This window comes from Opisthocomus hoazin, chromosome 4 (genome assembly GCF_030867145.1).
Source record: "Opisthocomus hoazin isolate bOpiHoa1 chromosome 4, bOpiHoa1.hap1, whole genome shotgun sequence".
Taxonomy (NCBI): domain Eukaryota; kingdom Metazoa; phylum Chordata; class Aves; order Opisthocomiformes; family Opisthocomidae; genus Opisthocomus; species Opisthocomus hoazin.
This window is the reverse complement of record NC_134417.1, coordinates 70900621-70913513: the sequence shown is the minus strand read 5'-3', so window position 1 is coordinate 70913513 and position 12893 is coordinate 70900621. Positions and strand designations below refer to the sequence as shown.

Here is a 12893-nt window from a genome sequence, read left to right as displayed (position 1 = left end):
ATTTGCCCGAGATCTTCTGAAATCCATGCCTCAGTACAACCTTCCTGGCTGTCTTCTGTGCTGGAACATCTGAACAATGTAATAACTTTCAACACAGCTTCCATTACAGTCCCCAGTAAATCTGGGGCTTTTAGGACCCCTTTGCTCCATCCTGGGCTTTACTTGTATCATCAAGGCCTGGAGCAGGCAATGAAGCCTCAGCTTAGGCACGTATTTTGAACTGTAGTTTATTTAATTTATAATTTTCTATTGTCTTTTTCTGTTAGCATAATACAATTTTTCATAGGAACAAAAGAAATCCATAAATCTATTTAATGGGAAAGAAATTTGTTTCTTTTGGCTTCTGGGCATCTGTTCAAAGCTGGTCCCCACTGAGTGCTTGGAGTCTGTGATTATCTAGGTGATGGTGTCACACTTCCAGCTGGTTCATTTGTCTGTGCTGGGCTCAGGCATATAGAGGCTGTAAGGTTTCCACCCTCACATTTCAGCATATGTTCGGTCACTTGATGGCTGATTACAACTGAGCAAATAGTTTATAATTAATAACTTACTCAACTCATTAAGCTTGCTTTCTTCTTGTGGCATGTCCTCCAGCAGACTATAGTTTCTTCAAATGTGTTTGTGAACCAGGATGATTTACCCAGTTTCTTTTAACAGTGTGGGTAGATTCAGAGCAGTGCTCTAGATGAATTCACTATTCAAAAACTGTTGATTAGTTAATTAGTTAATTGCTCAAATAAATTATAGAGTATTGTTTCTGCTCCCTGCCTGTTCAGACACTTGTGTAAGTCTTCGTTATTAATATAGTCACCATGGAGTCAGTGCCACTGAAGCTTCAAGGTATCCCACTTTTATACAAACACAGCTGTTGACCTGTTCTTTTGGTTATTCTTTTTAGTGAAGACTTTGTCAACAAAGGGAAATGTATAAAGGCATCTTCACGCCTTGTTATTTTGGACTCAGTGATTTTCTTAAGAGTAGCATGTAGTTAGTATAAAAAAATGACTCTAGAAACATTTTAAGAAGTAAACAAGTGTGATCAAATCAGACAAGATTTCCTCAGAACTTCAGTAATCTGGTCTGATCTTATTAAAATAGGAGTATTTAACAGCTCCATCTGCTAAGTACTTTAATTCAAACAGTGGGAAGAAGAACCTCAAGTTTCTTTCTGAGAGGGAAGGGTTCCTCAGCATTCATAATTTTTGAGAGAGCAATAGGCATTGTGCCAACAATATCACAAATCTTAATCTAGTGATGATTTAATTATGAAGTTGGTCCAGGAGATTTGTGGAAGACAAACAAATTAAATCAATGAGAAGCTGCTTCTGCTTTGGTAAGAGAGGTCTGCTGAGCGTGGGAGCCAGAACAAGGGCATGGATTTTGGAGCAAATCCAGAAAAGTTGAAGTGTTTCTACCACCTAATTATGTTTTCACATGAACAATCAATCAAAATGTAGTGACAAGCCAAAATGTCCTACAAATATGTTAATTTTATGGCAAATCATCCTCTGTGTAATTTACAGGTACGCTTTTCTAAAATTCCTTGAGATATTGAATGACATTGCAATATTGTGCCCAATGGAATGTAAGAATAAAGCAATTAATCCCAGTAAGTAGGGATTTACTGAAGTGATAGAATATTAACTTCCCTCTTTTGGATTTGTTTGTAATATAATGATTAAGAGCATTGTATTAGGAGAGGGAGTCATTCAGACTAAAGAAGAGCATTGAGTTGAATTAGCCTTAAGTGTTCTCCTTAACAGACCAGAATGGTTGAAAAACAGAGAAGGATCAAGGCTGTTGAGAATGATAGGACTGGAAGATGGTGACTCTGTTTTGGGTGGTGGTTGTTTCCAGTATTTAACTGAAATTCTTGAGTAAAGTTGGCTGAACTGGACAATTCTGTGTCAAAGGAAATTTTATTCTGGACCTTTCCAGCTGACGTTTGGGAGTGTAGTGCTCTCTGAAATCCTAGAAAACATATAGAAGTCTGACTGTGGGCCTTTTTGGCACCTGATCTGCTGAGGGAAATAAAAAACAAAAAGGCTGACAAAGATTTTTTAACAGGGTTTTCAGTTACACAGTTTTCTCACTCTCTTTTATGAAATTTCCCTTAGCACCTCTACTCAGATAGGATTCTAATTGTTTTCCAGTCCCTATTTAGACTATGCAGTTAAACTGTCAGACTACACAAAGTGATGTTTAAAGCTGTCGGCAAATCATTCTGAGTCCATAAAGTCAACACTTTCCTGCCAGTATCCTGGTAGAGTTGCAGTGGGGAGGTGACTCAGCTATCGTTTCATATTTGGGTTTCTCGCAAGTGAAGTGTGTGCCAATTATGTAGTCCTTCACTGGCTGTTGCTCTTGGCCACTGTCCCCCCATGAAGCGAGATGAGATACCATGTCTTGGCAATTTCTCTTGCGACTGCTGGACAGACTCCAACCAAGTGTGGGGTGCTGAGCATGCCGCGTGTTTCTCCCTGCCAGACTCCCTGGGGCTGCATCTCTCAGAGGGGATGGAGATGTCCTTTAAAAATACCAGGGGATCAAAGAATTTGCTCAAGTTGATAAGTGAATATATCTTGCTGAGACTGGAGGTAGGGCTTCGTTGATCTTCCTACTTCCCACAGTTAGTTGAAGGCTTAGTCAGCATCATGGCAAGTTTCTGCCCTTTGGTGTTTCAGGTCTGGCACATCCACATGGCAGAAGGTACAGGTAAACAGACCAGCTTACAAAATCCAGTGTGCCTCTCAATGCCATCTGTGAATACTCTTTCCTTAGCTTTTTATGATAATTCTGTCTCAGAAAATGGATTTTCTTCACCAGACAACAGCTTGCAAGCCTTCCTTTCACAGCAAAGTAAAATTTAAAATAAGCATGAGGATTGTGTAACTTCGCACAGTGCCCCTTGACTTCAGTTAAGTACATGCCAAAGACACTTGTTTCAGGATTAAGCTCTGTGAACTCCACCAGCTGGGATTTTAGTGCATACAACCCTCAAACTGTGTTGAAATGCAAATTGAAAATTCCTTCAGAATCACTACATGCTTGTTTTCTTAGTTTTTGCAGTGTGTTTGTGACCCCACATCTCATTTATTCCACAACAGCATTGAGGCAGAAGCGCACGGCTGCTGCCACCAGCCCCTCCTTCCAGGTCTCTGCTTCTATGGAGGGTGGTGGCTGATAAAGGATCTTCTCAATGAGACGACATAGGCAAAATGGTCATCTACTTATATCTATGAGGTCCTTCATCCTCCTGAAAACATGAAATATGAGAAGGAGTGAAGATTTCATGATTCTGATACTTCTCTTTCTTTCTCTCTTTATTTATACACATTTTAATCTGAGCTTGAAATAAACCCTCAACAATGCAAAGTAGCAAAGTTTTTCATATACTTAAGACTCTGTTTGAAAGGGTTGTAAGTACTTAAGCTGGCTTTTTTTGCTATATAATTCGAAATTGCTTGTTAAACCCTTGTTTTTCAGCTACTGACCTTTGCATCAGTGACATTGCATGTGTAGCATTAACAAGCAATGAATAAAGACAACTTCTCTCTATTTTTAGGAGGGGAGGGTTGCCAAACTTCAGATAATTTAGACATCTCATGTTTTTTCACAGAAATGATTAATAACTTTTCTTCTGCAGAACACACAATAAATTCAAAACTTCTGCTTATAAAAGTGTTTTAATTTGATGTGTATTCAAATCTCATGGATTTGTATCAATGTCAAAAATGTTTTTTTCCGATGATGGGCATAGGAGTTGCACCTCACATGGCAATGAAAGAAAGAAGAAACTACTGCTCTGTAAGAGAACAAATACAAGCAAAGCAAAATCCCTAATGGATCTTCCAGTGAATACTCTGCTACTTGATTGTTAGATTGTTATATTAGACCATAGATGTCACTACTGGGTGTCAGTATGATTTATTGTTTGCATATTCATTCTTAAGTCCACTTCTCCTACTGAGTAGTTTCATTCATTCAAGCTCTTTGAGTCAGGAATAAGCATGACTTAGACCAGAGAATAAAGGACAGGTCAGGAAAAAAGTAAGAGCTTCCAATCAAGAGCGGGATGAGCGTGGGCCTGGCTGGCCTTAGAGTGTGCTCAAATAGTGCCTTTGTGATGGTGCCATGACTGAACACCCTCATCTATTTTGCTGTGTCTCCAAATCTGGCTGAGGTGGCAATGCAGAAAAACTGCTCATGGAAAACCAGTCTTTTGGTGGCTGGGCCTGTCATTGCTCCTCTAGAACCATTACCCTCTGTCTTCAAATAATCTGAGCTCTGTCCCAAGGAGAACAGGGTTGAACTATTAAGCAGATGTACAAAATCCACTTTAATATTAAAGTGGAGATGCCAAGATAGTGGGAAATCCACACAGGTGTAGATACTGAAATTAAGAGTCAACTCGTACTAGTGAGGCTAACTGTATCTGACAGACTCATTCTTTTTAACTTCAGATTCAAACAGGCTACATTAAGCTTACTCAAGTTGTGTGTTCAAGCTTTCCCTTGTGCCTGTGAAGGATTGGAGTGCTTTATTTTTTAATAAAAGGTCAGATTATGAAATCATCCCAAGACCAGGATCTAAAGAAGTCTTGAATACCTGTTTTGTCTCTGCCATAACATAGCCCTGTACGGAAACCTTTTGAGTTGAGTAATCAATTCTAGTACAAAACTGTACATATCCGAAGTTAAGTCTGTTGCAGAATTCATCAGGAGTGTCCAGCTGGGAAGAAGAGAATGGGAAACGCCTTCCTTCTTGTCTTTCACTTTCTGTTCATAATATAATGTTTCCTTTTCATTGAAGAAAAAAAAAAACACAAACAAGAAACACAAAAAAAACCCAAACACAAAACCCCAAACCCCAACAGAATATTAAATCTTTTGGGCTTACAGTGGGTGTTGCTATGAGGGAGCTGCCAGGAAAAGTTCTGTCATGTGCATTGTGTAGCCTTTATGGTAATGGCTGTGTCTCAATCAGTTGTTTATTTAAGAGGAGGATATCTTCAGGTTTTGGTACTGTGTGCAAGTTGTCTATAAAAGCTGCTAATGAAAAGGACTCATAAATGTCCCAAAAAGGAGATAGAAACGACACTTATTTTCTTCTGGTATTTAAAGTGTTCCTGACCCTGAAGCATATTTCTCTAAGGCCAATAGAAGTAGAAAAATGTAAATGTTGTACAAAAAGAGGATCAGACCCATAAACTGTCCATGTCTTATCGTATTAGGACATTATTCAATGGAATTCATTGTAGGACAGGCTGTTACCCATGTGGAGTACTTGTTTAAACTTGTGAAATCCGGGCCATCTGAGAGGCAGACAGAGAGCTGGAAAACACGCTGCCAGACCTGGCCCAAACCAACCCAGCTAATTAGCATCAAAGCTTTGTAATTGCATCGTGCTTGATGACTTCAGGGCTTCTTAAGCAAACTAGTGCTCAAACTATGGAAGCAGCAAGGGTTTGTTTACAACCCTGAGTACTGGTTTAATTGACTCATTTAGTTCAGTGTAGGTTGCCAGCCTGTACCACTGCAAGGTCTGTTGTAAGACTTGGTCTACTGAATTGGACATGTGTAAATCAGGTGGTATGATAACAGCAGTAGAGTGAAAGGGGTGCCCAGATGGACACTAGGGCATTTGCAAATGAAACAAAGCTCCTTCCTTTTCTTGAACTGTGCTTCAGCTAATGGCAGCAGGAAAGTTGACCCTTTTTCCTCAGTGCGTGGCTCCAGCTTTTCTCCAGCAGGGCGGAGTGGTCCAGCAAATCAGTCTGGATCTTTCCAGAGAGCCCTGTGTGGGGACTCCAGGCAAAAAGAGGAAATATTTGGGCCTGTAGAATCCCAGCCGAGGCCAGTGTCCAGTAACGAAGGTGTGCTCAAGGCCCAGTGTAGCACTTGTGTTGTTGACTCCATCTGTTCCAAATGCTGACTGGTGGGGAAAAAGGTGACCTTAGACGGATAACTGTTGTAAGCCTTAGCACATGCTGCTACAATGCTGAAAACAGTGGAAACTACAAAATCAGCCATCCTATCTCCTGTGTGTTGTATTTATGTACACAGAGATGTAATGCTTAAATTAATGAACAAATTACTTCAAACACAAAGCAAGATGGGAAGGATTGTCAGGAAGGAACACCATAAATTATGGGGACAGTCTTTTTAGCAAGGTCTGTTATGACAGGACAAGGAGTAATGGTTTTAAACTAAGGGAGGGTAGATTTAGACTGGATAGAAGGAAGATATTTTTTGCAATAAGGGTTGTGAAACACTGGAACGGGTTGCCAGAGAAGTAGTGGAGGTCTCATCCTTGGAAAAGATGAAGGTCAGGTTAGATGGGACTCAGAGGAACCTGATCTAGTTGAAGATGTGCCTGCTCACTGCAGGGGTGTTGGGCTAGATGACCTCTAAAGGTCCCTTCCAACCCAAAGCATTCTATGGTTGTATGATTCTATGAAATTTTCAACATGACCTGTAGAGAGTGACGAGGAAGTGGTTTGCATCTCTGTCTGTAATGGGCAATTAATGATTTGGAATAAAATGTACAGGGGTTAATGACATTCTTTTTCCCCTTTAATGCAAGTTGGAGAGAGGCAAGATTATGGCATGGGTGACCTTGTGTTAAATAGATTTGCAGTTACTGGGTACCCCCAAGACATTTATGAGCCCATCTCTGATAATGTGAGATGTTTTCTTTCAGGTACAGTGTTAAAAAAATTACTTAGAAAAGGATTATCACATTTGTTTTATGTTACTGCATTTTTAATATAAATAATATACGCTGAAACAAAATGTGTAAGAGGCTTCTATATAGTTCTTCTCAAGCTGTTTTGTTTTTCCAGATTTAATTGTAGGTGCATTTGGAGCTGGAAAAGCAGTTGTTTACAGGTATGTGGTAAATACAATGGATTTTTTTATTTTACATCTTTGGTGGGAGATCTGCAAATAAAAAAAATTCACATTTCTGTGTTTCCAGGGTACAATGTGTAAAAGATGCTCATTACAGATGATAAATAAAGCATCCTGTGAGGAACAAATGCTTTTTTCCCATACTCAAAACCTGTCATTTTCAATGAAAATTTCCATGCTTAATCTTAGTTCTAGAAACTTCTTCTGGAATGTTTGACTCCTCAGTTAATTTTAAATAAGAAAAGAAAATGGTATTTTTGCTACCTTTAAAGCAATGTCACACACGTTCCTATACAGTCAAAAGGTTCTTGCTACAGCATGTCAGAAAGAAATTTAAAAAGCATAAAACTGAAAAATAATTTATTTCCTGGGGGCATGGTACGAGTAAGAAATTTTGAAGTGACTCTGATTCTTTGGAAGCCATGTACATTAAAGCGTCAACTATTTATTGAAAATAAAGACTGTTGCTTTTAGCTTTAGTTCAGAAAAAATGTAAGAGATCCCATTTTATAAATCACAAATTTGTTGCTGACCATGGATTTTCACTAAATGCACTGTTTGATTAGAGGTATAAATTAGAACTATCAAATACAAACCCAAAAATCCGCTGCCCTCTTAGTCCAGCCATGCTGACGATTCTTTGCATTTAAATATTCTCCATCCTATGCTGCAGTAATGTGGTCATGTTTCTTGATTCCTGTCTGTCTTCGTGTCTGTATTCTGAACTGTACCTGACTGAGAGAAGGCCTGTTCTGCTTCCTAAAATGTTTGTCAAAGCATAAGAATTTTGTAAAACAGGAATGTTAGCTCATTTTAGCTAACAGTGTAGGTGCAGTGAGTAGACCTGATATTCCTGCCCTTTTTAAGAATCATGCAAATATTTTACAATGCATCACTTTGCAGTGGCATGAATGACTGCACAGGATGTGAAATATTGGAGAATTAGATGCAGTGTGTATTTTAGATAGCAATTAAAAATGTGTTCTGTTTAATTTAAGAAAGTGAATAGCAGGAGGCCCTCAATCTTTCAGTTTCCTGGCCAGAGTGCATCAAATATGCAACTTGCCATACTGGAGAAATAGATTTTCATTAACTGAAATCTGCTAGAAAAAAGCTTTTCCCTGCTGCACAAAACTGAAGAAGATAATTTTATTTTTTAATGTCTTGCTGAAGTAATATAGAGCAGTAATCATAAAAGCTCAGCTGTGGATTAAAATATGAGGGAAGTAATTTTGTAATAAACTAGTTTTGCTAGAATTATGTAAGTTACTATATAATAGTACTGCTGTACCCTTTCCTGTTTTGATTTGTCTTCTGAATTGCCCTCAGTTATAGATTATCTCATTACTTAATAACAGATTGTTATTCAGAGGGATGGTTCCCATGACCACAACTATATATATATTCACATACTCTGCAGAATTTTGTGATGATTATTCCTGGTTTCCAAGGTCAATTGTCTCAAGACATGTCAGACAGAATTTACTTTATTATTGTCTCAAGATATTCTAGATCAACTTTAATTTTTTTGAGAATCTTAAACAGAGATAGCATGTCTGAATATGTCACTGTTAGTGGAGACAGTATAAAACAAATCGAACCGTATAAAATAATGACCAAAGGACTGCTGTAAATTCCCAAAGGCAGACTCTGTCCCTTTGTGAAAACCCAGTGTGATGAACTGTGTCTGATGTGCCTCAGTCGTGGGACACACCTATTGTTAACCATAGAATACTGTTTCAGCGATGCTGTTAACCTGTGATTTTTTTGTGAAGGACTTGCAAAATGTCGTAGTATAAGGTATTACAGTTAGTGACCAAAAAAAAAGTTATTTGGGGCAGAAGCAGCATTATAAAAGTGTTTCTCCCAAGTAACTCTGCATTTTCGGGTTTTTTATGGCCATCCCAGTTAAGTTTTTCCTCTGCTGCAACTTAGATACTAATGTGCTCCTTCGGTATGCGGTGAACCGTATTTCTGTCCCGCAGAGCCAGACCTGTTGTGACAGTGAATGCTCAGCTCGTTCTGAACCCCATGATTGTGAATCCAGACAATAAAACTTGTCAGCTCCCTGAATCTCAGCTTTTGGTGGCCTGGTAAGTTCATGATTAGACAAAAAACATCCTAACCCTCTTTCTCAAATCACTTCCTATTTGTAACTTTCCTTGCAGCTTTTTGTTGAACATGTTCAAAGTTAAAAAAAAAATGTTCAAACATGCTACGAGCACAACAAAAGCAAAAATGTATAGAACAGAATTCTTTTTGATATTTTCCAGTACTTCACAGATCTCAAAATGAAGTAGCTAAAAGCCAAGTCGTTTGATATGCTGAGTCTCCTTCTGCATAGGAGGATGCACAGTGCTTCCTAGGATCAAGCTGCAAATTCATATGCAGTGTTTGGATGAATGAAACATGAAACAGCTAAGGCAGACAAACCACAGAAACACTGATCTGTCAAAACATACATCTTTGTTGAGAAAATGTAACAGCAAAAGTGATGCAAAGAGCTGGTGGGCCCATTGTTTTCTGTTAGAGAGAGAGATATCTCCGTCCTGTGTGGAAGAGAGAAGATATCTGCTGGCCATCCTGAGAGCAGTTCACAGGGTGTTGTTTCTGGCTGCCATTGGTGAGAGGAATGCTTTTTTTACTGTTTTGTACAGGACAATGTTGCATATATCTTTAAAAGAAAAACTCCACCACAGTAGCATTTAGCTTTGAAAAGAAAAAGTACATTCAAAATCTTGAAACTAATTAAAACAATTTAAGACCAGTTACAAATATAAAATGCTTGCAGGACAGTTGGAGGCTATCTAATAGCACATAATACCACATAAACACACATTTACTGCACTAGAAAAATATTGACTTAGAAAGGAGCCCAGGAACAGTTGACAAAAGAGGCTGTTGCGAATACATAAGATGCTGTTTAAAAGTGGAAATCATAACAAATGAGGAAACTAAAAACAAAACAGAGCATAAACACGTGCAAGTGGAATATAAAATACCAGTAAGTCCTGCCAGAGAGACTGTGAGGAACAGATTTCTGAGACATGAAAACTAGTCATATCTTTTCATTTAAACACATTAGAGGCAGAAAGCCTGCCAGGACGTGGGCTGGAGGAAAAGAACATCAGGGTGTAAAGGAGGACTCCAGAAGATAAGGTCACTACAGAAATTTTGCACTACTTCTAAACCAGAGGTGTTAACAGGGATTCCCCACACTGGAGACACTCTTTGTAGGAGAAGAGTTTTAAAAATAATCTCAAATGTAAGAGCAAAAGAGTTTTTAGAACAAATTGATAAATATGAACCATAAAAAATAATTGTGACCAGAAGCAATTCTATTTAACAGTCATAAAGGAACTAAACTCTGATACACTTCCATCACTAAATGTCTGGGCTTTCAATGCATTTGATGCAATTTGTGACTCAGGATGTTCATTAATCTACTGATTGTGAAAATCTGGGATGGAGCTGTCAAGAGATTTTCACTTTTGCTCTATTCTTTTACTCTTTATGGAACATCTCATATTTGTCATAATCTTCCTCATTTCTACATCCTGTGTAGAAAATCACCCATCTAGAGAGCAACATAGAATGCACTTGGTAGAACTATGCAGTCCCAGAACTTTGAAGAGCTTTGACTTTTCTGGAGTAGGATCCAGATCAAGATCCATCTTTTTGACTCAAGCACCTTTTGTTTTAATAGTTGATGTAATAGAGAATTTACAATATTGACATTGGGCTGAAGCATGTTCATCGATACAAATTATGTTTTTTCAGAACTTCAGTTTTTAAGACCTTTTAAGAGTGCTTTATGTTGTAACGTAAAAGATTTCAAAACCATAACAGGTACCAACAGTGTACTGAAAGAGAAAAGGTGGGGTTTTGCACAAGAGAAATAAATAAAAACATCCCTGTTAAAAAGCTGTTCCTGCTGTGAGACGTTGTTTAAAAAAGGGAGGAAAAAACCCAGAGTATGTTCCCTTAACATGTAGTTTTTTCATTACTTTTTATTTTATAGTAAGTAAGAAGGTGTTTGGTTCATATCTACAAGCATTTGAATAGAAGCATAATTTAATTTCTGTCTGCTTTATTGTAAAACACTCTTCCCTAAAGGTTTAGTTTGTGTTACAGAATGACAGAAGAGCAGCTGCTGTTTTCCATGCTGTAATTTTTCTCCTTAGTTGATATAAGCTGTATTGTACATATGAAAACAATTAGCAGGGAAACTCCAACAGGCAAAGAATTCCTCAGTCCCATGGGATAGATCTCTGTATCAGCCAGCTGTGCAACTTGTATAAAATGTCTACTGACTGACATTGCAAAATTAGAATGAAAGGAATCCTCCTACCAGAAAGGTTTCAGGAAGTATGTGTGTATGAATAATGCGGATTATTGTACATTTTCAAGTATTAGGAAAATATTATTTTTGCCATGATATAAATTGGAAAGCTGAAGCATAGAGGAAACATGCACAAAAAGTCATTTTTATGCACAGTCCTGAGGATTGTCCTGAACTTCTAGAAACACATAATTCTTTCTCTGCTATGTTTAAAACATGGCTATTTCTGAGTTCCCAAAACTAATAAATTTGGAACAAATTCTGCATCTTTGAAGCTGTTAAAGAAAATGTAAAAACTGTTGGGTTTTTTTTTTAAGATGTGAAAGATGCCAGTTGATTTCTGTAAAAAAAGTTAAATAAATCAAACATTTATATTTTTCATAAAGCTGTTTCTACATCATATGATTTATTAAGTCCAAGACTGGAATCCAGTTATCAAGAGCTCTAATTTATCTCTTCTTTAGTGTTTTTGTTGACGTTTGATTATACACTAGCTACTTTGTTGATACTTTGTGATTAAATTGTGTCTGCAAGTTTTATTTACTCCGCCTCTCACTAACTTAAGGTAGTGCAAATGTTGTTACTTCCATTTGACAGAGGAGCAACAGGTCAGACAAGTTACCTGACTTGACTCACTTACCGAAGTTTGGGTAGCACAGAAGTGGCCAAGCATGATAAAAAATCTATTTGCAGAATATATTTTTATTGGTTAGTGGTTTTCCATTTTGGATGTCTAATCTGAGATGTGCCTTGTAGGCTTCTTCAGGGAACCCAGCTATCCACCTTCTGTAAGCCCACTAAACCAGAGGCAAACTGCTTAAAATCTCTGGTACTTAAGTTGCTACTATCAAAAAATTATTTGAAAAAATCTTGTCAGTCTTTTATCTCCAAATGTGTTATTATTAAAACAGGAATAAAATACTTATAATCTTGAGTCAGCTAGACTCAGTAAACGAAACATTTCTACATACACTTCAAAAAAAGCTGAATACAAAATTCCTACCAAAATTATAAAATCCATAATTAAACATGTTTCAAAATTACAAAATCAAAACTAAACATGGTTCAAAATTATAACATCAAAACCAAACATGTTTCAGTCCTTCCTAACTGTATAATGTTTGGACTATTTTTCGAATTTTTCTCCTTTCTACTGCTGGTACTTTATTTTTCCATTGACCTAAGATGAAACTGGGTGCGATCGATGCCCCATGGGTATGGACCTCAGGGCCTTTGTACTTCGTTGAGATGAATTTGTGTGAGATTTACCATAGACTGTTGGCCAGCCTGACTCTGTGAGTCAGATAGCAAAGTCCCATGGCCGAGAGTCGAAACACGCATACCTCACACCTCAGGGGCTGATGGCAGGTCGTGACAGTTGCTACCCAGGAAGCCCACTGCTGTGTTGCAGACCTCTGCTGTGCCAGGAATACAGCTGGGTAATATGATGCTATTAGCTTTAGTAGCCCTGAAGACATCGAAAAGACAGCAATTTGAGTTAGCTAGCAGCCCTGGTGTTACCACAGCTTGGCCCCGTGATGTAGCCTAGCCACGGAAAACCTTCAGTGTTAAAGCTCCATGTTGGTCATTGTGTGTCACTGGGTTGTGCTTTGGCGTAACAAAATCGAAAAGCAGGCCAG

The 12893-nt window shown here is 38.1% G+C and overlaps 1 protein-coding gene across 2 annotated transcripts in view; it reads left to right on the top strand.

Annotated features, from left to right (window-relative positions):
* Positions 1–12893, top strand: part of ITGA8 (integrin subunit alpha 8) — a 120151-nt gene that overhangs the window by 37470 nt on the left and 69788 nt on the right. For both annotated transcript variants that reach the window (XM_075419430.1, XM_075419429.1), the window contains exons 14-15: positions 6845–6890; positions 8897–9004. In XM_075419430.1, the coding sequence (XP_075275545.1) occupies positions 6845–6890; positions 8897–9004 (154 nt within the window). The remainder of the gene's footprint in view (positions 1–6844; positions 6891–8896; positions 9005–12893) is intronic.